Here is a 26,169-nt window from a genome sequence, read left to right as displayed (position 1 = left end):
AATACATGAAATTGCATAGTTTTCATAAAAGACATTTAAATATATATAAAAATAAATAGATTTGTATTTTTATAATTGTTCTGCTATAAAATGACACAGTATTCCAGCTGGGCACAATATAGATGGCAGACTTCCATTCGCTTGATCACACTGTTTAAACAGGAACTCTATTCTCCTTGGCCCACTTCTTTATTATACGTACAATGTACTCTACCTGGGGGTTGCCTGTACTTCTCAGGAGATGTAGTACCTCCCTTAGGGTATCTCTAAAAGGAAAGAAATGAAGATTTTTTTTTTAAAAAAAGAGAAAGAATAGATCAGACAATATCGGACAACTTCTAAGTATGTTATATCTGAGAAGTTTTGAAGTATTTTCTTCAGTCCTATTGCTAGAAACTAAATTTCTCAGACTTCAAGTAATGGATAAAAGAAAATTTCATATAGGAACCAGAGAAAGTGATATATCATATTTGCTAGGAACTAGAAGCCCAAAATTCAGCCCCATAAATTAGTATGTATTCAATAGGAGTAAATGGTTGTCCATGATGCTGATTTGATTTCTCCAATTTTCACCCTATATTGGTGCTTAAAATTACTTCCTCTTCTCTGCATTCTAAAAATTTTCAATTTTAAAGTACAGAACAGAGGGAAAGAAATTTTATATTAAAAGCGTCAATATATATTAAGTTCTGCCAAAAGAGCAAATATATGTTTTGATTGATACTGCGATAATAAAGTGGAATTCAATTTAATTACTTTTTGTTTAGCATCCTGAGAAAAACCCTATGCCCAGCCATCTTGGAGCATGAAGTAGAAAAATATCGATTTGCATATTGCATATTGCATTTGCATAGTTACATATTGGTCAACTGGGAAGTAAAAAACATAATCCCAAAGAAGGCAACAGCAATCCCTTTCTAATGTTGCAAGAGAAACAACATGGGTGTATGATTGCAGTCACTGAGAGAGAAAATTTTCTGGAAACTTTTATTGATAGTTTGGGGATGATCCAGGTTCACAATTTAAGGATCGTCCAGGATCCTTTTTATTTGTCGATGCACATTTATTTGATATCCCACCTTTTGTAGGAGCCCAAGGCAGCATATACAAGTATGGTTATTATCACTATTAGTAATTACAAACATCTTTTCATGGGTTCAAGTAATTTGTCCACTGTAATCTTATCTGACAATCATACAATTGGTCTTCAATACAATACATGGGCTATTATGTCATAAAATATGTCTAGAAATGTTTGTTTTCCAGGGAATTATTTGCTTCTGGTGATCAGAGATATCTTTAAGGTTCAAAAAAGTCTAGCATCAGGCAGTCTAAATGTCTATGGAGATTCTCAATCATCCAAGTCATCGTTGTCCCAAAGATGCTTTTTCAAATGACAACTGGATTTCCTGGTTTTTCTTTGAAGACGTTTCACTTCTCATCCAAGAATCTGGATGAGAAGCAAAATGTCTTCAAAGAAAAACCAGAAAATCCAGTTGCCTCTTGAAAAAGCACCCTTGGGACATCAGGCAGTCTATGTGGATTAACAGTGAGGGTAGCCTAGGTTTGGTTTAGCTTCAGTAGTACCAATTTTTTTTTAAATGTATGTCAATCTTGCTGATTATATACAGATGTTTCTAGTTAAAAAATATTAAGAGTAACCTGTAAATGAGAGAGGACATTCTTTATGGCTATTCCCAGAAATTCTGTGACATAAGAATGTTCTTTTAACTCCTCTGGTGCCTTTTATGCAATCACCTTTTTAAATCAGGGACTTTTCTGTTGACCAGCTAATTTTAATTTTTCAAACTTATTTATTTTTATTTCCCCTGGCTGTATAACCTGTCTGTTGAGTTAATTTTTCCCCCTGTAATTCATCCTCTCCCTTTGGGCAGCCTCCATGAGCCACAGATGCCTCTCTGCCTGCTTGATCTCCCCTGAGGCATGCCTGGCAAGCATGGGATGGCTGGTGCACCAAGCTTGTCATCTCTCCACCTGTCTCCATAGTCTCTGCAGCCCTTATTTGCTCTGCCACATAATGGAGAGGCGAACTTGCACGGACCTCACCAATTGCAGTGTTACAGAAGCAAATGGAGAGATGGAGAGCTTGGTGCGCTGTCTGCCCCACATTTGCTGGGTATGTCCTGTGGGAGATCGGATGGGCAGAGGGGCATCTGAAGGCTGTGGGAGTTGCCCCAAGGGAGAGAACGAGACAATGACTCTCCCAGGAACACAGCTGTGGTAGCGCCCGTCCACCATCGCCAGGGAGCGCACCCCGGGCTCCAGCATCCAAGGCACTACTGGAGATGAGTGAGCGCATGTGTGTGAGGCTTCTAGGATGGCGCCCGATGGCTGCACTGAACTGGCTTGAGTTGAGGCTTAAGTTCTTACCTGCAAATTGCTTCAGTCAGCATTCCTCCTTAAATAGGCAAAGGGAGTGGCCAATTAGCCCCAAGCCTTACTCTCGAGGAGACCATCTCCTAATTGATTGGCTGCCACTGCCATCTTCTCACCACAATGTCCAAAACAGTTCATTTGAACCAGCCATCCAGCAGTGCGCAGAGAGCACCCAGAGAGCCACCCAGGCCAGGACTAAACAAGCCCTGCAGGATGTGATAGATGTTGCATTCTTACAGATGATCCTGTCCTCTTTGCCAGCATCTGAGATGGCTGCTTTTCTGTCATGTGGCCCAGCCTGTCTGGAATGCTGGAGATCTTTGAAAGGTAAGTGAGCAATCGGTGACAAGGTGGGGAGGAGCATGTGGAACCTGGTAGGCTAGCAAAGCAGGTTGAGTTCTTGTGGAGACCTGGTGAGGCAGTATTGGGAGGAAATAGGTAGGAGGCATGTTGTAGCAGCTCTGTGGTTGGTCATAAGGGTGAATGACTACCACGGTGTTGCAACACACATAACTTCAGGCCCGGGTAGTGAACACTTTTTTTGGGGGGGGGGGTTGTAACTTTGAACTGTCACTAAGCGAACTATTGTAACTCAAGGACTACCTGTACTTTAATAAAGGTAAGGCTTCCATTCATTATACATACTTTACCAGAATCAAAACTTAAATGCTTTCTGTTCCTTAAGTTTCTAATTGGCATTTGTATTCAGTAACAAAGAACAATACTGTAATATTAAGCAGCCAAAGTAGTAGAAAGAAACTCAGTGAATATACTTAGGCTCTCTGCCAGCGACAATCATCTGGAAGATACCAACACAGGCTCCTCTTTTGCCTTCCCAATATTCAGGGTTAGGATCCAATCTTTCAAGGACATCAAAAGCTTTAGCAGAATAATAAAACTGGCCCATCTGTTCAAAAGATAAAGGGACATACTTAAGGCAGCAACACTGCCTAAAACAAAGTTTAATTACGTAGCAACATAAAAAAAGAAATGAACATTGACACTGAATTTTTCCTGTTCATGATTTGAAAGCCAGATAAATTTTTCTGAAGAAATAAATATTTTTCAATGTCATAAACACATTATTGATACAATATTTGTAGCTCAGTGTTGAACTCTTGGTGCTCTCTGAGCTTGATTGTTTTCTTGCAGTCATTTTATTACCAAATTAGGAGACTAGCAGAAGACTAGCAGATATATTCATGAAAAACTAGAATCAAAACAGAAGACAGGATGAAATTTCCCAACACACGGACAGACTAAACCATAGTTTCAACCTGGAAACTGTGAGCATCTTAGACCAAGCCAAGTCTAAAAACGCTAGAGAATTCCAGACAAATCTGGCATCAAGAAGCACACAGACACAAACAACATTTACATACCATTCAAGAGACTATCAAAAAGCTGAAAAGGAAAGGACCAAAATGCCTCTTCACCAAGCAACACCAAATGAGTACAGATTAACATCAAGATTAAGATCTGACAATCAAGAAGCAAACAATATTTCTTGATCATCTCTAATTTTTATCAAAAGTGTTTCTAGTGTTAAAATAAATAGAAGTGGAGAGAGTGGGCACCCTTGTCTTACTCCTTTGATTATTTCGAATTGTTCTGTAATGTCCCCATTCATAATTACCCTTACTGTTTGTTTAGTATAAATTTTTTCTACCATCTTTTCAAATTTTGTCCCAAATTCCATAGATTTCAGTTGCATTATAATTATCGAATGCTTTTTGGGCATCAAGGAAAACCAGTGTAGCTTGTTTTTCAGAGTGTGTTTAATAAAATTCCAGAGTGTTCATTATAGTCCTCATATTGTTCTTTATCTGTCGGCCTGTCAGAAATCCATTTTGGTCCTGTTGGATATATTTATTCAAAATTGAGCATATGACGGCCGTAGCCAGGGGGGCTTTTTATCAGGTTCGCCTGATCTGCCAGTTGCGTACCTTTCTGGACCGGGAAGCCTTGCGCATGGTCACTCACGCCCTTGTCACCTCCCATCTGGACTATTGTAATGCTCTCTACATGGGGCTCCCCTTGAAGAGCACTCGGAGGCTCCAACTGGTCCAGAATGCGACCGTGCGGGTGGTTATGGGCGTACCTCGTTGCGCCCATCTAACACCTCTCCTGCGTGAGCTGCACTGGCTCCCAGTGGTCTTCCGGGTGCAATTCAAGGTGTTGGTCACCACCTTTAAAGCGCTCCATGGCATAGGACCAGGATATTTACGAGACCGCCTTCTGCCACTAATAGCCTCCCACTGACCAGTCCGCTCCCACAGAGAGGGACTCCTCAGGGTACCGTCGGCCAAGTTATGTTGGCTGGCGATACCCAGGAGGAGAGCCTTCTCTGTCGGAGCTCCTGCCCTTTGGAATGAATTGCCCCCGGATATTCGTAACATCTCTGACCTCCGGGTCTTTTGCTGTGCCCTCAAGACCCTACTGTTCTGACAGGCGGGGCTGTCTAACTGAATGATTTTAAATTGGGTTTTAATATTGGGTTTTAAAATTTGGCCAAAACTATTTAACGATTTTAATTAATTTTAACTGTGATATTGTATATTTATGTTTTTAATCTTGGCTATACACCACCCCGAGTCCTTCGGGAGAAGGGCGGTATATAAACAAAATTATTATTATTATTATTATTATTATTATTATTATTATTATTATTATTATTATTATTATTATTATTATTATTATTATTATTATTATTATACATTTTTTGAAGCCCTAAATAAAATAATTACTAAATTTATATGGCAGGGAAAAAAGCCTAGAATTAGACTTAAACTCTTACAAGATGCAAAAGATAAAGGGGGATTGGCACCTCAAGAATGGGAAATATACTACTATCTTAACCTGGTTAAACGATTGGATGGAACTAAGAAATAAAAAGTTTTAGCAATAGAAGGACACGACCTGCAAGTAGGATGGCATGCATTCCTTTGGGATGGAAAACATAATACACATAGTTATTTTAGAAGGCATATACTAAGGAATGCACTGCTACAAATTTGGCTAAAAAAAACAAAAAACAGCACTGTATAAAAATACCAATGTGGATATCCTCAATGGAAGCACTAAAACATCCAAATTTAATTGATATAATGTATAATATATAATGCATATAATAGATATAAGGATGTATTAAAAGAACAAGGAAATTTGAAAACAAAACAGGAACTAGAACAAGACATAGGTAGGGAAATTGATTGCTGGACATATACACAAATCCAGTCTAAATATAAAGAGGACATTAAATTATATGAAATACAAAATGATCAGCAAGAACTGGACAAAATTATACAAGAGACAAAGGAAAAACTAATTAGCAATATATATAAATATTTACTGAGATACAAAATGGAAGATGAGGTAGTTAAGGAAACAATGGTTAAATGGGCAAAATTTTTTAGATATAATATAGAACTGGAGAGATGGGAAAAAATTTGGCAAACGAACATAAAATTAGCTATTTCTGCAGCATTCAAGGAAAACCAGTTAAAGATGTTTTACAGATGGCACCTCCCTCTGGCAAGATTTGCCAAGATGTTCCCGAACAGCTCTCCAACATGTTGGAAGTGTAAAAAGGTTTATGGAATATATTACCATCTTTGGTGGACATGTCCGGCTGCAAAAAAGTATTGGGCCAAAATTAGGAAATGGTTGGAAAAGATAACTGACCAACCTATTGATTGGAAACCAGAGACATTTTTGTTGGGAATACTCAATAGAAAATATACTAAGGAAATAAAATATTTAAGAGTATCAGATGCACAGAATTGGAAAAAAGACAATACACCAACAGAGGAAGAATTGATAAAGAAAATTTTAGATTGTGCTGAGATGGATAAATTAACAAAGGAAATTAAAGAAAAGGAAGATACAGAATACTATGCAGTATGGAACAAATGGTAGGGGAGGGGCGGGGGGAGGTAGCGGTTATCATTAAAGAAGGTCTGAGACCGAGGGAGGCCACTGTTCCTCAGACGGCCGGCTGTGAATCCCTTTTTGTGAAATGGGGTCATGGGGTTCAGATGGGTTTGCTGATCACGTACCTGGCTCCCTGCCACGTGGCAACAGCCCTGCCCGAGCTACTCAACGTCATCGCCGCGGTGGCAGTTGATACCCCTAGGCTTATGGTCATGGGGGATTTCAACCTGCCGTCCGTGGGTGAGACGTCGGAGATGGCTCGGGAGTTCATGGCTTCCATGACAGCTATGGACCTGACCCAGTTAATTCATGGCCCTACCCACACAGGGGGAAACACGCTGGATCTGGTTTTTGTCTCTGGACAGTGGTTGAGGGATCTTGAGATAGGGGATATAGTTACTGAACCCTTGTCATGGTCAGATCACTCTCTCCTTCGTCTTGACTTTCGAACCGCTGCACCCCGCCGCAGGGAGGCGGAGCCGGTAAGATGGTTCCCCCCCAGGCGCCTGATGGAACCTGACAGATTCCAGACGGAGCTTGGGCCATTTCCTGAGGTTCTGGCACACGCCTCGACTGGAGACCTGGTGGCCGCCTGGGATAGGGCGGCTGCTGGAGCTCTGGATTGGGTCGTGCCTTTGCGGCCTGTGACCCGGCGCCGATCTCAATTGGCTCCTTGGTTTACCGAGGAGCTGAGGGAGTTGAAGCGCCGGAAAAGACGCCTAGAGAGTAGTTGGAGGGCCAGTCTTTCTGAATCTGACCGGACACTAGTAAGATCCCATATTAGGAATTAGTGGCGATAAAAGCAGCGAAATGTAGCTATTTTGCTGCTCTTATTGCGTCATCAGATAATCGCCCGGCCGCCCTCTTTAGGGTGACCCACTCCCTGCTCCACCAGGAAGCGCAGGAGGACCCCTTGGAGGGTAGAGCCGAGGATTTTGTTCAGTATCTGTATGACAAAATCACTCAGATTCGGGAAGATTTGGACTCCGACTGGGTAGTCTCAGGGGGAGAGACAGGGGCAGGTCTTGAGAATGTTATCTGGGATGAGTTTGATCCTGTGACCCCTGAGAACATGGACAGGATTCTGGGTAGACTGAACGCGACCACTTGTTTATTGGACCCGTGTCCTTCCTGGTTAGTACTGGCTTCCCGGGAAGTGACACGAGGCTGGCCCCAGGGGATTATAAACGCTTCGCTGGGTGAGGGTGACTTTCCCGCCGCCTTGAAAGAGGCGGTGATGAGGCCTCTCCTCAAGAAGCCTTCCCTGGACCCGGCAATGTTGGTAAATTATCGTCCGGTCTCCAACCTTCGCTTCGTGGCGAAGGTTGTTGAGAGTGTGGTCGCGCAACAGCTCCCCCAGCACCTGGATGAAACGACATATCTGGATCCGTTCCAGTCGGGCTTCAGGCCCGGGTGCAGCACGGAAACGGCATTGGTCGCGTTGGTTGATGATCTCTGGAGGGCTCGGGACAGGGGGTGCTCCTCTGTCCTGGTCCTGTTAGACCTCTCAGCGGCTTTTGATACCATCAACCATGGTATCATGCTGCACCGGTTGGAAGAGTTAGGGGTGGGAGGCACTGTGTTGCGGTGGTTCTCCTCCTTTCTCTCTGACCGGTCGCAGTCTGTGTTGACGGGGGGACAGAGGTCGACCCCGAGGCCCCTCATATGTGGGGTGCCGCAAAGGTCGGTCCTCTCGCCTCTCCTGTTCAACATTTATGTGAAGCCGCTGGGCGAGATCATCCGTGGTTTCGGGGTGGAGTACCATCAGTACGCTGACGACACCCAGCTGTACATCTCCACCCCGGCTCACCCCAACGATGCCCTTGAAGTGATGTCCCGGTGCCTGGAGGCCGTACGGATCTGGATGGGGAGGAACAGGCTCAGGCTCAACCCATCCAAGACCGAGTGGCTGTGGTTTCCGACATCCCGATATAGTCAGTTGACGCCATCACTGACTATTGGGGGCGAATCATTGGCCCCCACGGAGAGGGCTTGCAACTTGGGCGTCCTCCTGGATTCACGGCTGTCTTTAGAAGAGCACTTGACAGCCGTGACCGGGAGGATTTTTCATCAGGTTCGCCTGATTCGCCAGTTGCGTCCCTTTCTGGATCGGGACTCATTACGCACGGTCACTCATGCCCTTGTCACCTCCCGCCTGGACTATTGCAACGCTCTCTACATGGGGCTCCCCTTGAGGAGCACCCGGAGGCTCCAACTGGCGCAGAGTGCGGCCGCGCGGGTGGTAATGGGAGCGACATGGCGTTCCCATGTAACACCTCTCCTGCGCAAGCTGCAGTGGCTCCCGGTGGTCTTCCGGGTGCGCTTCAAGGTTTTGGTTACCACCTTTAAAGCGCTCCATGGCTTAGGACCTGGGTACTTGCGGGACCGCCTACTACCACCAATAGCCTCCCACCAGCTGGTACGCTCCCATAGAGAGGGGCTCCTCCGGGTAACGTCAGCCAAACAATGCCGACTGGCAGCCCCCAGGGGGAGAGCCTTCTCTGTGGGGGCACCTACTATCTGGAACGAGCTCCCCCCAGAGATACGGAGGATCCCGGATCTGCGCACCTTCCGCCGCGCTTTAAAGACCTTACTATTTCACCAGGCCGGCCTGGCCTAATTTTCCCCCTCTTTTATAAAAGATTTTTAATTTTTAAATATCTTTTAGTATTTTATACATTCAATTTTAAATTGGTTTTAAAAGTTTGGGGTTTTAAATTTGTCGGGGCCAAAATTATTTAATTTGATTTTATTCTACTTTTAAATTTTGTATGTATGTGTTTTATTGTTTGGCTGTGCACCGCCCTGAGTCCTTCGGGAGTAAGGCGGTATAGAAATGAAATAAAATAAAATTAAATAAAATTAAATAAAATTAATTAATTAAATAAATAAATAAATAAATAAATAAATAAATAAATAAATAAATAAATAAATAAATGGTACAACTGGCTGGAAATTAGGAATACGGGATAAAAATGATTGGGGAAAAATTTCAAATGGAAAGTGTTTGTAGAATAATGTATAAAATTAATATTATGTGTGAAGGAAGTTATAGAGCAGTAAGGGATAATGGGACAAGAAGGATATATATATTATAAGGAGAGTTAGGAGAAAATGTAAACAATAGAAGACTACCATTACGAAACTGTTGTAAAAAGGGAATATATGTTTTGTGGTTGTCAAAAAAAAAGAAGCAGCAAACAATATCTCAAGGAACTGCAGATACTGCAGGCTAACAGTAAACAATAGCTGAATCAGGAAGCTCCCAAGACTAGTCCCACCAACACTTACAGGGCAAGCCACTAGCATAGAAAAGGAGAGCAAACCCCATTCCCTACTAGCACTGATTATGTTACCTAGTTTGGTAATGAAAGATCTACAAAAAAAAAACCCCAACCAAGCTCAGAGAGCACCAAGAATTTCACATTATTTATTTTGTGTGTGTGTGTGGGGGGGTGTTAACATGCTTACATTGTGGCACAGAAATGGGGCATGCTAACCATGATAGTTGCACAAACAATTTTAAAGATGGAAGATTTTCTTTGAAAACATTTTAAAATGTTCTTTTTTCCCAGTTCAATTTTCAATTACATTTTACCTTTCATCCTGAAATTTATTTTTTTTCATTTCCAGCAAAGTATTATATTGAATAAAATAATTTCCAATGAACAGAAATATGTTTTTAAAAAGTTATGGTCAAAACTATATTTATATTAGAGAAATTCCTTGTGTGTCCAATCACACTTGGCCAATAAAGAATTCTATTCTATTCTATTAAAATAGAAAAGCCAAAATTAAGGAATAGCACAAATGATTGAATCTCCTGGCTCAATATAAAGTAGATTTTCTTCTAAATGGACATTTTAAAATAAAGGAACTGAGCATTTATGACAAAAAAAAGATAAACATGTATTTTTGTGAAATATTTGCATTTACATCTTAGAAAATTGCCATAAACATATAGAAAAGTTAACATCATTTCCTTACTCAATGAAAAGCAAAAAAACTGATAATCTTTCTTAAGATGTCTTAGTATGATCATACGAAAAGTAGTCAGCATGGTTTATTTCTTGGGACAGCTTTATGCATCATAAAAATTCCAAACTAATGAACTGCTTTATAGTCTAGGAATTAGGCCTATCTCATATAACTTCTGATTGTAAGAAAAGTATAGAAGCAATTTATTAAAAAAAAATTACATGACTTGAGAAAGAAAAAAAGTTACAATTCTACAGGGTTGATTTAGATAGTGAAGGAAAATGGATTAAAGACAACATACTTTGTAGCAGTCATTTGCAATTAGTTGCAGAAGACTAAAGGATTCTCCTGAAGTTTCCATCTTTAGATAGAGTTCCCAGGCTAATCTTGGTTTCTTATTCATAATATCTGCAATCAACAGAAAGTTAGAACTAGTAGAGGCATGTTGCTACACAGTGTTTAGAACTGGATAAACATATTAATCAGCAGTATTGTTCTTTACATTGGCTGTTCAGATGAGTTGAGAAATAACATAGCTACACGGATTAAGTTGACTGGAAAATTAAAAAAACGATATTTTAAAAATATGTGCCAACGTACAAGTTTTATATGAAAATGATCTCTAGATTTTCATGTGTACTTTCCATTTGAGCACACAGCAGGCTGAGCATTTGAATAGATCATACATGTGAATTTTTATGTGAAAATAAAGTCAGTTGCCTTCCTGAAAGTTTCTTCTTTCTGATCTACGAATATAATATATAATATCTATGTTGGCATTAAACCTACTTCAACTGTAGAGGATCCTGAAGGAGACAGACTATCTAGGACAGTGATGGCAAACCCTTTAGGCCCTGAGTGCCCAAACTGCGCATACGCACATGCCCAAACTGTAAGGCGCGCATGCATGCGCAAACATGTGCACATGAGCAGCAGAGACCCAAAGACCAGCTGGCCGGCGGGAGGCGGGGCATCCCAACACCGGCAGCTCTGCCAGAGGTGAGATTTTTTTCTTTCATATGCTTGTTTTGTCATTTGCAGGGAAACAGAAGATCACGAAAGAAACGCCACGGAGAGCTGAGCAGGGGCGACGGCACACATGCCCACAGAGAGGCATGCATGCCATAGGTTCACCATTATAGATCTAGGACCATGGCAGTTATGGCCAAAGAAGTCTTTGCAAGGCACATCTAGTGTAGCAGCTGGGCCTTTTCCTGGACTATGAAGGCTTCACACAGTTACCCATGTGTTAAGTCACCTGCTCTCTAGAATATTTCTCCAGAGTGGGATGACATCTCACATCCTGATAACATTCAGGAAGTATTGGAGACCTGATTATTCTCCCAGGCTCTGGAGTGAGTTGAAGAAGCTTCCTGGATGAGAAGCTAAATGTCTTCAAGGAAAAACAAAGTCCAACTGCCTTTTGAAAAAGCACCTTTGGGACACATTTTCTGTAGATTATGTTAAAGAACTGGCCTATCTCCAAAGCAGAAATTTCAAGTCCCTCTCTCAAAACCTTGGAAAATTGCTTCTTAAAAGACATTTGTATGAAAAAAAATCTTTTAGCTTAAAAAGTAATTAAATTTACATATACAGTACTTAATACTTAATTTCATTTAAAATTAATTTAAGCGATGAGAATACTAGGTCAATACATATTTTATAACAGAGCAGAGTGACTCACAGCAGCGTGCTAGCCAACTGAGGTAAACAAAATCATTCTTTATTTTCTCACTTTGAATCAGGAGGAATACCTGAAAGGAAACAAAGAAAACCAAGCTTCTGTTCACATTAAATGTAGCTCTGAAATACATGCCCTCAATCAAATCAGGATTTGTCATTCTAAAGATTCAGCAGCTATAAAAGTTTAAGACATGAAAATATAGTTTTCCCTTAAGTAATTCATTCAAAAATTATTTATTCAATAATTTGCCTTATCAAAAGACCCCCAGGATCTATAAAGCAGAGGTGTAATACAAAAGCAGGGATGTAAAAAAGGAATCTTGCAATCCTGATATAGCCCATCATTATGTATTTTATGGCCCTTTTGAATGGGAACAATTAGCAGTTTAGAAAGTCTGGGGACCAAACATGCCTAAGTCTGGGAATGACTCTAGATTGTTTTCATAAAACTCTAGCTTAATATGCAGACTGTTACTTAAAAAAAAATCAATCATTTAACCTTTAATCCTTACTTTGCCAAATGATAATTCATGTTGATTTAAAAAAAAAAAAAGCTTCAAGGAGTATTAGAAATAGAAATTAGTATTAGAAATAGCAATAGCACACTTATATACCACTTCAAAATGCTTTACAGCAGTTTACAAAGTCAGCAAATAATGAAGCTTTTCTCAGAATAGCATATATATTTTTTTCCATTTTATTCAGAACATTCTGGAGCTTTTACTAAGGCATACTTAAGGAATGGTGAAGGGCAAACGGGGCATATTTTATACTTTATGTTTTCATTCATTCATGCATCCATCCATCCGTCCTTGAAAACAGAGTATTCTTCTACAGTTGTACGGAAAAAACTTATTTATTGCAGTATAATAGCAGAGCCTGATATTTTATCCATGTAACATACTGAGAAATGGAAGTAAATTTGCTGCTGAAAGAAAAGGATCTTATGGAGTTAAATTTGAAGAGGGAAATAGCAACCATAAGATCCTTTTCTTTCAGCAGCAAATTTACTTCCATTTCTCAATATGTTACATGGATAAAATATCAGGCTCTGCTATTATACTGCAATAAATAAGTTTTTTGTTTATGTTGTCTGTAATTATGAGAGATTTTAAATTACAAACTATACTGTATTAGCAATTAATCAATCTTCCACCTTCTCCTTGTTTTATTATATTTTTTCTAGTTTCATACACTATGGAAGTGTGACCACAAGACAAGGTTCAGTACAGCTCCTAGTATTAAAAAAACATGTTTTGCGACTGTCTAGTGTTGTTACCTTCTGAGTATATATGCATAGGATTATGCGTATATTGAATACTTAAAAAGTTATTGCCTCTTATTCACCCTCCACATTCTTATACAACCTCCACATTCTTTAAGAAAGGATGCACAAATCCTTGAAGTTTCTGAAAATTCAGATATAGAAACTAAGACACAGAATGTAACCAGCAAATATTTTTAAAATTGTCTGTGATCTTTTCAAGAAGCAGATACATACCTCCTCAGCCTCACTAGTATTGCCAGTAGCAGCTTTGGCTTGTGCATAGTTAAAGTTAAAAGTATCATCATTATAGAAATAACTCTGGAAAATAAAGTATGTTTAATAAAGAAACAATTTAATGGTTTATGACATTTAACAGCTAATATCAATTTTCAGCTATCGTTTGAAATTGACAATACAATTGAACTAAGTTAATATGTTAGAAATTGAACGTCTTTTGCCTTTCTCCCAAGTATATAAAATCTTGCTATGATGTAATTTCCCCTTTGTCTCCTCAAAACATTATTGCTCAATTCCATTTTTTTTAATTCAACAAATATCAAGGGCCCCCATTTTTATCTAGTTATGACATCTTGAAAATACAGTTTACTGACTGTTCATAAAAATAGTTTAAGCCTTGGACAATCCCTAAAATATAGTCCTGATGAATGTGAAATTGTTCTTTCATTTAATTCCAAAACAGTATAAAAGCTATGAATCCACAATTCATAATTAATGCCTTATACAGAGAGGGTGGAACATTTACTTATTTATATACCATCAAACTCCCAAAGAACTCCTAGCATATCAGTGTATTAAATTACCCATAATTATACTAATATAAATGTCTCCTAATTATATTTAATCATTAAAAGGTCTTCTAAACAGCTCAGTTTTCATCCTTCCTATATGCTGGGAGGCATGGTACAATACAGATTTTTACATGGAGCCTACTCCAGAAGGTAGGCTCTGCTGCAGAAAAGGAATGACCTAGAGCAGTGATGGCTAACCTTTTTGCCATCACGTGCCAATAGCGTGGGGAGCGTGGGGGGGTTGCGGGTGCGTGTGCCCACATCCATAATTCAATGCGCCCCACCCTCCCGCGCATGTGCACGTGACCCCCCACACTTCCCCCTGCTTTTGGCACGCGACGGCATTGTGGGCCTGGTAGGCCCATTTTTCCCCCTCCCCAGGCTCCAGAGACTTTCTAGGAGCCTGGGGAGGGCAAAAATGGCCTTCCCCATCCCCCCGAGAGGCCTTCCGGAGGCCGGAAACAGCCAGTTTCCCGACTTCCGGTGGTACCGGAAGGCCTGAAAATCAGTTGGCCAGTGCGCACATGTATGCTGGATCTGAGCTAGGGCAACACTTGCGTGCCCACCAATATGGCTCCGCGTGCCACCTGTGGCACCCGTGCCATAGGTTCGTCATCATGGACCTAGAGAATAAGTTCTATTTGAAACAATCTGTCTATCAGGCCAAGTCAGAAAGGATTTTATACCTCTTTTTGCACACTTAAAATTAAATAACACTTCCTCATTTTGTTATACCAAATTTCTAAATTAGAAGTCATAGCAAACCAATTCAATAAAACATCTCACCCTGATAATATTATAATATATTATATATTTCCTTAGATTTTCCATGGATGAACTGATTATCAATATATAATCATATATTAAATAGCATAAATGCTAATTAAGAATTTCAGAAATTATAAAATGTAATCATTGCTGTATAAATGAATGTAGATCACATTATAATAACATTTTGTCCAGATTCATGCCAAGTTGCAACCTAGGAAGAAAAATACCACTCTCCTTGAGGTGTGGAAAAGTTTGCTTTTATGCTGAAATCTTTAGCTGTGTGGGAGGTATAAAATATTATCTAGACATACTGGTTTAGAACACAGAAAATGGAAAGGTGCCAACTAATATTAAGTGTCAATCAGTATGGAATGTTTAAATACATTAATTATATTATCAAATAATGAATCATGTGTAGATTAACCTCAATCTTCACAAATGCTTAACCCTCTGTGTACTGTTTTGATCTCTGTATTCACATATTTTGTTAAGTGGTTTTTGTGTCTTTTCAACTTCTAATCCAGTGATGGTGAACCTTTTCAGCACTGAGTGCCAAAAAGGGAGTGCGGTTCGTGCATCTGGGCCACAACCCGGAAGAGGAGCTGCCAATGGTGCATGTGCATGGCCAAAAATGAACTTCCTGTTTCCAGCGTGCAGATGCATGCTAGCCAGTTTGTCTTCCCTGTTTCTGGTGCGCATGCGTTCGCGACGATCAGCTGGCTGGCACACATGCTCACGCACAAAAATGGAAGACCAGCTCTTCCAGTTTCCAGCACTGCCACATGCAAAAAGGCCAGCTGATTGTCATGCGCACATGCGCCACAGAAACCCAGAAGAGGAATGGGTGACGCAGCATGTGCCAGGTGACATGGCTCTGCATGCCACTTTGGGCCCACGTGCCATAGGTTTGCCATCATGGTTCTAATCTGATTTAGATGTAAAATTTTTCATTCCTTTCACAAATACCAAAAATATTCTGTATGGAAAACAGAAAGTATCAATTAAATATAACTCAGTGAGTCCTGAAGAAAAAAGATACATACAAAAGATACATCTAAGCACACTACCATATATAAAAGATCTTCAGTAGTAGATCTTCAGTTTCCCATTATATTGCATAGTGAGTCTATGTTTTATTTACAATAAACTCTTCATTGTTAATTGTATCAATATTCTATTAGTTGAGTTAGAAAATGTCCTAGTAGTAGTCTCTGAAGCAGAAGACAGATATGATCACCCTGAAATTTTGGCTTTGGCTCCCAAAGTACCTTAGAACATCCCACAGAATTATAATTTTTAATGCGACAGATGGAGAAAATTATAAATACTTGGAAAACATAACTATTGTATTTTCAATTAATGTAAGCTTAGTTTTGTCTTGCAATTTCCTGGAGTACAGTTATTAACATTCCACTCAAAGCAAAGCAAAGATAGCATAGTCCTGCCTTTCAATCCCAAAACCAAAATTGTCGATTTTCTTCATCATCATCATGATTATGATCATGATTAATGCATGATGCATGTTTAATGCATTTCATTCATTTAGAAATGGAGATTAAAAATCTTAAGAGAAAAGGACAGAGTCAAATATTTTATATGGGTATTTTCAAGAGAAGTAAATGAATGAAAATGAATGTATTAAACACTGAACAGCCAGATTTTCAAACTGATATATGCGGTAATCACAATGAAACATCTAATTCTGTGCTAAAAAATATACCATGGCAATGACATATGCTTTAAAATTTTATTTACATAAAAAGCAAATATACAATTTCCAAAACAAAATGTTGTAGATTATAATTGGTGCTTTCTGTATAAACATATTGATAAAGCATGAACTAAAAGCTGAATTAACTTTTATTTGGTATGACGGAGGTATCCAATAAGTTAATTTTCTGTATTACTCAGGAAATGATCATACTTAGTTGTGTCCTTAGTTTTTGAAAAAAAATGACCCTGTGCAATTCATGAAGAAAAAATTGAGAGGTAGTTTCAGTAATAAAAGTTAGCCCTATAGTAGTAAAAGAAAATGATTGCTACAGGGTAAGAAAGCTAAGAGATATTGGAACAACTTATTTTCAGTCATTTGAAAAAGTTAAATCCTTATTTTATAATTATCTGCTGTTAAAACAAAGGAACTATATTCTCTGCACAACTAGAGCCTTGAAATCTACCAGGCACTATCACTTGGTACACCAGGTGATACACCAAATGATACACCAAATATTGTAAATTAAGGGTAATGCCCAGTTTTTAATTGGAAAATGGGAAAATCAATTACAGCAGAGATGGCATTACATACTATATCTGAGGGGCGGTCCCAGTTGCTGCCTCAGATTTTGCTCCAATGCCAGATAATTCCTTAATGAAACAAGATTTGGCAAGTAAAGGGACAGAATAAGTTTTCATTTGGCTTGGCCAAAAGGGGCTATGCAAAGCATTTAAAAGATATTTATTTACAATTTTTGTAAACTATCCCAATCATAAGACTCTAGGTAGTTTATAGCAAAGAAAAATATAAAAAAATAAGAGTTGCTAGGGCTAATATATGAAAGCCAATGCAATGCAGGTGCTGAACTAAGAGCAAGCTAACACAGATTTCTATTCCATTGTCCATTGCAACAGTTCACTTTGGGCCAATCATTCTCTCTCCGTTCAACCTACCTTCTAAGAGTACTGTTATGGAGAAAAGGAGGAGGGAACACTGTATTTGCTAGCTTAACCTCCTGACTTAAAGGTGAGATAAAAATACAATAAATAAAGATAAGGCTCTGACTTAAAAATAGGTCAAGTTGCTTTTTACATATTGACTGAGATTTTACCATCATAGATTGATTGATTTATTTATCTTTACTATCTACAGCAGTGGTTCTCAACCTTCCTAATACCATGACCCTTTAATACAGTTCCTCATGTTGTGGTGACCCCCAACCATAAAATTATTCCTAAAACCATTGAAAATATGTGTTTTCCGATGGTCTTAGGCGACCCCTGTGAAAGGGTCATTCGACCCCCAAAGGGGTCCCGACCCACAGGTTGAGAACCACTGATCTACAGTAAAGAGACACTAGAAAGAGGCAATTATAGAAACTTCCATGAAATCCAGATTGCATCAAATACACACTCCAATATAGATTCTAGCAAGACCAAAATTAAATAATTGATCATTGGCACCACAGCAACATTTTCATTGAAAATATCAGATTAAAAGCCAGATGCCCTAACACTGGATTTTCTATGACACTTGATGAAATAGCCTTCTTCTCTTCTCTAGTATTATGTTTGTGCATAGCCACTTTTTGAAATACTAATAAACAGACATACATGAATGTATACAAGACAACTGTAACTTTACTAACCTTTACTGAATTGAGATATATTAGGACATCATCAAACTGCCTGAGCAGAAAGAAGCAAGAAGCCATACACTGTCTCCCAGGAATAGTATCTGAAGATTAACAGTGCAAATAGGTTGAGGATAGCAAAAATATTGGGGAGTACACCTACATTCATTTGTTTTCAGAACTACTGCCAGGATGTCAGGAAGCAACACAATATATTATTTACTTTGTTGACAGATAGGAAACAATTTGACACTGATTGAAGGGATAGAGAATGATCTTAAAGGATAGTGGGAAGATCCATTACAAGGAAACAATCAGTCAAGTACCTATTAAATCCATTCCAAGAAATAAGAAGTTGCCTCAGATATGCTCCTCTTTAATCCATACAAAGATAAAGTGAGGAAAGAGGAAAGCATATTCAGACTTGCAATATTCTGTCACTATAGCTCAGGGATCCCCAATCCCTGGCACTGGGCCACAGCCTACGCCAGGAACCGGGCCACACAAGTGAGTGAAGCCCCATTCACATATGTATGGAATGCAGCACTGTGTATAACTATGCCTTTCAGTGTCTGCGGAAAAACCACTTTTCATGGAACCGGTCTCTGGCACCCAAAACATTGGGGACCGCTGCTATAGCTGTTCTAATAAAATAAAAATAGCTCTAAGACTCATATGACAATTCTTTCTCGACCTGGTTTGCCTTAAAGGGCTGAACTTGAAGTAAGGAGGAATTTCTTGATAGTAAGAGCTATTAAGCACTTGCCTCGTAGAATTATGGCTACTCCCTCACTGAAGGTTTTCAAGTAAAGATTAGAGAGTTATTTGTCTGGGATGCTCAGAGAAGTTATGAGCTTCCAATGTCCTATATTCTATAGGACATTGATATTCAAATGTATATTCAAAGAATATACATATTCAAAGAATTCTATAATTCTTTGTGACATGAAAATTTATAATCTAAATTCATAACTTAAATTGGACATAAATATACATCTAATTCTAGCCCAAATAGCATATTTATGTTGCATTTTTATGTTAAACATTTCTACTTAATATTTGTCACTGGCAAATACTAATAGCAATATTCCTTTCATTGAATCACATAATAAATTTAATACAATTAATGTCTGACGAAAAGAGAACACAGCACATTTAAAACATACCACATTCACTAGCTGATCCTCCCACCAGTTGGAAAAATTGCTGAGCAATTTTCAAATGGTCTCTCTGAAAAAGAACAATATAGAAATAGGGCTTTTATTGCACTGATAAATATTTTTCCTTTCTATTTCCTGAATGCCTAGTTCCATTCTTCATCATGCTCATTTTGTTCTCCATTTTCTCCTCCCAAAATGTTTTGATGTTAATGAGCATATTCAGTTATCATTGTTTTTTAAATTTCTGTGTAAAACTTTATTTTTTTTTAAATAGTTGAGCCTTCCCCAAGCATGGTTATATTTCCTTTTTGTTTCTCAGTAGCTCTAGCTTGCCTAAAACAGTTATAATTAACTAACACAAGAAATTTATGTAAAAAAGGATCAAGTTAAAATCTCAATCAGCTTCTGCATTCAATTTGACCATTTATGGATTCTTCATAAATTACTAGTATCAGAAACTGTTATACTCACTGAACCCATTTCCTGCCCAAGTACTGCATTCACTACTCCCTTCAGAATATATTCCTAAAAATATTGAAAAAATAATTAAATTATGCAATTTGTTTCCTGATGCTTAAAGCAATTTGCAATTCTTTTATTCAAATTACTGTGCAAATACATAAGATATTTGAATCAGATATCTTTATGGATGCTAATTGTATCAAGTTAAATATAAAAGGCACTCAAACCATTAAAAGGCTGATCAGTCATCCATTTCATTCTTCTGCTAAAATTGTAGGTATATTCCATTATACAAGCATGTATTTTAATTTAACCACCCAGTTTCCAGAAATTTATCTTGGCATCTTCCAGGTTTTTAAAGTATACATCAGCTAAAGAAATTATTTTTAAATAATAACAGTAACAGTAATGAATTTGAAATAAGTGAAATAATCACAAAATGGAAATATCCATAAAAATCTATAAAAGTCACTTAAATGGAACATCAAACACATCAATTGTTTTACTATAGTTTATCATAAAATTTCAAAACTTGAACCAAATATATTGTACAGCTTATATTGTTTTGATCACTGTTAAGTATGAAGAAAAATTCAAAACAGTTTTCATCAAGAATAAATTAGCTGTACTTGGTTGCATTAAAATATGTGTGACACAAATGACAATTCTTTTTTCACAGATTTTAACAAAACTTAATTACTCTGATCCACTTATCTTAATTACTTAATTACTCTGATCCACATATCTTTTTTAAAAAATGGAAGGCAACAAACAAAAAATAGACGGTACAAGAATTTAATTCTATCCTATAACATTTCAAAGATAATTTCTTCTAGTATGTATCAATGAATAAACTTTTTTTTAACCTGAGGGGTTGCAGGTTCCAGGTCTTTAATCAAGTTGTAAGCCTCCTGTACATCATCTGAAATAATATGATACAGTATATAATATTACAGTATATAATACTGTACCTCTCCTATACTTTTATTCATCTATTGACAAAAAAAGACGGTAAATATTTGTATAATGTTATTCTTTAAATGTTACAATAGGTGTACAGTTTAAAGGCTTTTTAGCCTTTATTATTCATATATTCACATATTATACATAGAGAAAAGAGAAAGAAAATGCATCAAAACAGAATGTCAACTTATTTTGTAAGTAATTTAGTATTTTGTATTTAATTTAGTAATTAAATACAATGTATTTAATTACTAAAATGAGACATTTTATTAGACTAACAAACCAAAACAATCACAGAAAAGCATTTTGGGGGATTTTGTTTTAATAGCAGAGATACAAATAAAAAGATACCAGAGTCAATGTGACAATTGCAGAATAACAACAATAACTAAGTGTCAGGGTTCCAAACGATGCCCTAATGAAAGTGGGAACCTCCAGCAGTTTCAAGAAAAATCCAGTTGTTTATTAGGAGCGCCATGTCAGCGAGCAGGTCAGGAAAGCTTTGCGAGTTGACACTAAGATCAGCCAAAGATCAAAACATGTGGTTTTGAAGTCTGCTATTCAAAATAAATCTCAAGGTGGGAGGAGGGACCAAAGAGATTTCTTATTGTTATAGTTGAAGTTAGTGATGTTTGAGTTTTTGTTCCTACCTAAATCAGCTGAAGTTAGAAGAGATTGAACAGATTGCCTTAAGCAAAAAATTCACTTGTTCCTTTAAAAGGGACGTTAAATAACAGGACTATGCAGCACTTTGGAATTGAAAGCAAAATGTATTGGAAGTACAGGTGGCAAACATTTTTGTCTGCAATACCTTAAAGAATCCCAGATGTTTCTCCAGGGATATCCTGCTTGACATCATTTGTTAGCTCATGAAGCACCACAAATAAAAAATAGCAAGCAACTGTATCCCCCCCAATAATTCCCAAAACAAAGTACGTATATTTTCTATTTGATAGAAAAAGATCACTAAAAACGTGAACAGATATATAAAATATATAAAATATATTTAGATACATATAAAAATGTAAAATGAGATATATAAATTTTTTTCACCTTGCCGAAGATAATAAATGACTAGATTCAGTCTAGCTTCAGGAATGACATCAACCAGTGGAGGGAGTACCTGGAGAGACCCTTCCCCTCCTCGGAATACCACCTGTAAGTAGAAGTATTCACTGTATTAATATTGTAGCAAACAAGTTACAATTTAATCCCATGCATGTTTTCAATGTATTTACTATACTAAGCAGTTTATCATGAATGATGACATTTGTCACGTATTACTCCATTGCTTTTGTAGTTTACAGATTAAATATTTACCCCAGAAATCATAGTGACATCTTTATTATTTAATGCTATCAATATATAAGCACTTTCATACACAGCCACTATATATACATTCCAAAACTTGGATATAGTTGATAAGAGGGGAAAAAAAAGGTCAAGCACAAGACCTTGCAGGAAACATGGATTTTAAGGTGGGAGGTAAAAGGTGACATCAAGTATATGGTCTGTGAGAAAAGAGAGTTTCAAACAGCAACAAGGATAAGAAAGAATAACTAAGAATATTATCTGACATTTTAAGATGATAGATTTAGATAAGTTAAAGTCATTAAAAGGTTAATAAGCTGTAAAACACATGGTAGCTGTAGGATAAGATGACAACAGTGTATAAGGGAAGGAATGAGAAGCCGGTAAAAGAGATACAAGGAAGAATTGTGAATGGAATAAATAAATATATCTTTAAATTTTTTTGTCTTGTGAAAAAAGTTAATTTCAAGAAAAAATCATCATAAGCAGAATCATAAGAGAAACATGTATCAATACAGAGTTAACATCATCTGAAAAATGACATATCTGAAAAATTACATCAAAATGAAGCTGGTGGGAATGGATCACATAAGGTTTTTGAAGAAATAATAAATATTTGAACATAATAGGAAAAGAACTTAAAGTCAGGAATAGGTTAATGATAGTGCATGAATGTGATAATCAATGGAATTTCTTTTTCAGGAACTCTTCTGAGAAGTGCAACTTTCATAGCTCATTCCCAATCAATAAATTACTCTTCCAGACAAATTGACCAAACAGTACTTTGATCATGTATATGATCGGCATAAATTACATTATATGAGCTATCCCATTGCTACTTACCAAGTTATGCTTAATGAGCTCTTTAGCAAATTCAAATGATGTTGAGGCACTGTCCATCAAACTTTTAAGCTCTGCCTTGTAGTTTTAAAGAAATTTAAAAAACAGACAATAGGTCATATCAACAGTGATAACCAAAGAAATAAACATATGCAAAATACTATAGGATTAAAATGTTTGTTCTGCATAGTATCAGGAACAATAAGAAATAGCTATACACACACCACAAAGAATTTGCATTTCTCAAGAATAGATACTGAAATGTTATAGCAAAACTTAAACTTGGATTGAAGAAAGATTTGAGAGATTAAACTATAGTAACAAAATACCTCAGCAGCTTTCCCATTGTAGAGTCGGAAATGATTACAAGCCTTTAAGTTAAGAGCAATGGTACTATCAGGAACCTGTTGAAGGTAAACAGCTAGCACCTCTTGAGAGACATCATAGTAATCCAACTTGTAGTAACACAAGGCCACATATACATTGAGGGCCAGATATTCCCTGCCAAATCAAAGTTCATCAACATATTAATATAACTAATGCTTTATGAAATTCAACTAAGTTTCAGTGATATAAAATTTAGAAAAGCCCAGTATATAAATCTAAAAAAGATATTACATTATTAAGTTGTAATGAAGTAAGCTGGATATTGGGGGTATAAAAAAATACCCCCAATATCCATCTTACTTCATTACAACTTAATACCTTTATCTTGCTATAAACTGTGATAAAGTAAATGTCTATGGTATACTGTAGGTATGAAACTCTCAGCTAATGGGACACTAAAATTGTTGCCTAGGATCCTGGGCATATAATTTTACATTTGTTTAAAAAAACAGAAACATCAGAAAAAACATGGACACTGCAATATAAATTTATATTGCCGTATTTTTCGGAGTATAAAACACACTTTCCCCCCCCCCAAAAGAGGGTGAAAATTTGGGTGCGTCTTATACACCAAATGTAGCCCCGCCTACCCGCCAGCCTCCACCCGTTGGCCTCTGCCTCCCAGCAATTTGCCTCCTTGCAGCAAACAGCCCGTTTCAGCTTCAGCACAGCCTGATTAGCACCAGCAGTTGATTGTAGGTTGGATTGGCCTCCCAACCATCAGCTGTTTCAGGCTGCAGGGATTGCCATTGCCTACTGCCGCCTCTGCGGACCTCCGCTGTTTGCTGTTTAGTGTAAGGAGGCAAATTGCTGGGAGGCAGAGGCAGATTTTTTTTTTTCTTGTTTTCCTCCCCCAAAAAGATAGGTGCATCTTATAGTCTGGAGCATCTTATACTCCGAAAAATACAGTATGTTGTTTCTAACTGATCAAGAATTTGGAATTATAGTGGATAACTCACTGAAGATTAACATAGTGTGCAACAGCTGTGAAAAAGCTGTTTTCCATGGAGAATTCATGAGAAAGGTGTCCAAACGTAAATAAATCTGTCAATAATTATTTGATAAATAAATGGCTCTCTTGAGAGACTCAAGATAGCAAATACAGCATTCTCTCCTCCACTGGTTTCCTCACATAAACAACCTCGTAAGTGAGTCTCCATGGCTGAGAATGAATTTGAATTTGGGTCTCCCCTGTTCTAGCCCAACATCTTGGAAGTACTGTATACATTTTTGGTCACTGCAATGGGTGTGGGAAAAGTGCAGAAAAAAAGCAATCAAAGTGACTGACCAAAGGGCTCAAATATTTTTGAGACTCTTAACTTGAAGAAAAAATAACTGAGTGAAGATTCAATCAATGCATTTAAAATTCAGAGCATAGAAAGAGTAGACCTGAAGAAGTTTCTCTTTCAAAACTAGGATCAGGAGACTTCAAAGAAATTGACTGGAAGTCTTGGAATAAACAAAAGAAAGCATTTCTGCATAATTGGTTTGTAGAATTCATTAACATAAGACATAGGCCTGGTTATTAGTTTGGATTGCTTTAAAAGAGGATAATTTATAAAGAATATATTTATCAAAACTGTTAGGCATGGAGACTCAGTGTTCACTGTTTCAATAAGGTGACTGCATGCTTCCAGATACAAATACAAAGAGAACAATAGCAAGAGAAGTGTTTGCATTCATTTGCTATTTGCAAGTACCTTAGAGGGATTTAGTTGGTTACTATGAAAATAAAAATTGCTGGCTTAAAATAGGTCTTGATTTGATCCAGCTATTTCTCTATGTTGTAGTTTTAACACATTTTGTAGATTCAGGCACTAAATGTAATAAGCCTGAAGCAGTGGTGGGTTTCTACCAGCTCATCGCGGTTCAGGCAAACTGGTAGTGGCAGCGGCAGCAGCAGGTTCCGCCCCTCCGCCCAGATGTCATCACGGATGCTCTGCGCATGAGCGAAGCAAGCACACACATATGCACGCTCATAGTTCCAAACCGGTAGCAAAGGTAAGTGGAACCCACTACTGGCCTGAAGGTGCATCTGGATGTAATTATACCTCCTGAATGATTTGCAGCAGATTGCCAAGCTTTTCTGACCCCTATCTGTTTAACAGTAACAACTTCAAAATGATTCTCCCCCACCATAAATTAAACTATTGACATGAAGAAAGACTGGGGTAATTCAGATTAGATATTTAGGTGGAAAGTTTGCCCCATTCGTTTCTGGCCCTTGATGAATTTCTAAAGTTTTTAATTCTCATCTTTCTCTTTTTTTAACCAGAATCTAATTTAAACAGGAAAAAAGCCCCACTAGATTGTAGTAGGTCCTTCTAGAGTTATCCAATTATTTAAGAATTATTTTTAAATCATTTAAAATTTGCACAAGGTAAAATATCAAAAAGTAATTGTTCATAAAAAAAAATAACAGCCCCACATATATCTAATATGAATGTAGAATTGTACCTTCATTAGCATTTTTCCTTAAATGTCCACATTCCCTGCATGTTTTATTAAACTCAGAACTCACTACTGGATCAAAAATGTAAAGATTTTACAGTAACATTTTAAAGAAGGATCTCAAAAGACAATATTTAAACTCAGCAAAAGATAGCTAAAACATTGCAAAATCGAAAAGCCCTATGAAATTATTTGTTTCAGCTTTCCCCTCCAAATTATGTTAAACAGATCGAGACAAGTTGAACCAACCTGTTATCAAGCAGTATGCGTTTATAGATATCAATAGCTTCTTGATAATGAGATCGCATATAGTGTATAGATGCTAAACTAAGCTGGTCTTCTGTTATATCCTGCAAATTCTGATGGAAATTCATCAGTTTCTTCTCATCACCAAACTAAAAAGGAAATAT

The 26,169-nt window shown here is 37.6% G+C and overlaps 1 protein-coding gene across 2 annotated transcripts in view; it reads right to left on the bottom strand.

The window, feature by feature from the left end:
- IFT56 (intraflagellar transport 56) overlaps positions 1–26,169 on the bottom strand; it is a 30,663-nt gene continuing 4,494 nt past the window's right edge. For both annotated transcript variants that reach the window (XM_070947027.1, XM_070947029.1), the window contains 13 exons: positions 26,009–26,154; positions 23,251–23,422; positions 22,925–22,999; positions 21,824–21,926; positions 20,674–20,729; positions 19,817–19,870; positions 19,352–19,415; positions 18,201–18,289; positions 13,493–13,576; positions 11,993–12,062; positions 10,610–10,716; positions 3,171–3,304; positions 1–266 (listed from right to left, as the gene is read on the bottom strand). In XM_070947027.1, coding sequence (XP_070803128.1) covers positions 155–266; positions 3,171–3,304; positions 10,610–10,716; positions 11,993–12,062; positions 13,493–13,576; positions 18,201–18,289; positions 19,352–19,415; positions 19,817–19,870; positions 20,674–20,729; positions 21,824–21,926; positions 22,925–22,999; positions 23,251–23,422; positions 26,009–26,154 — 1,266 coding nt within the window. In that variant the 3' untranslated portion in view covers positions 1–154. The remainder of the gene's footprint in view (positions 267–3,170; positions 3,305–10,609; positions 10,717–11,992; positions 12,063–13,492; positions 13,577–18,200; positions 18,290–19,351; positions 19,416–19,816; positions 19,871–20,673; positions 20,730–21,823; positions 21,927–22,924; positions 23,000–23,250; positions 23,423–26,008; positions 26,155–26,169) is intronic.

The sequence above is a fragment of the Pituophis catenifer genome, unplaced genomic scaffold, assembly GCF_029215685.1.
Source record: "Pituophis catenifer annectens isolate HBS135680 unplaced genomic scaffold, rPitCat1.0.hap2 SCAF_7, whole genome shotgun sequence".
Lineage (NCBI taxonomy): Eukaryota > Metazoa > Chordata > Lepidosauria > Squamata > Colubridae > Pituophis > Pituophis catenifer.
Note: the sequence above shows the minus strand (reverse complement) of the source record. Positions and strands in the feature narration are given on the sequence as shown.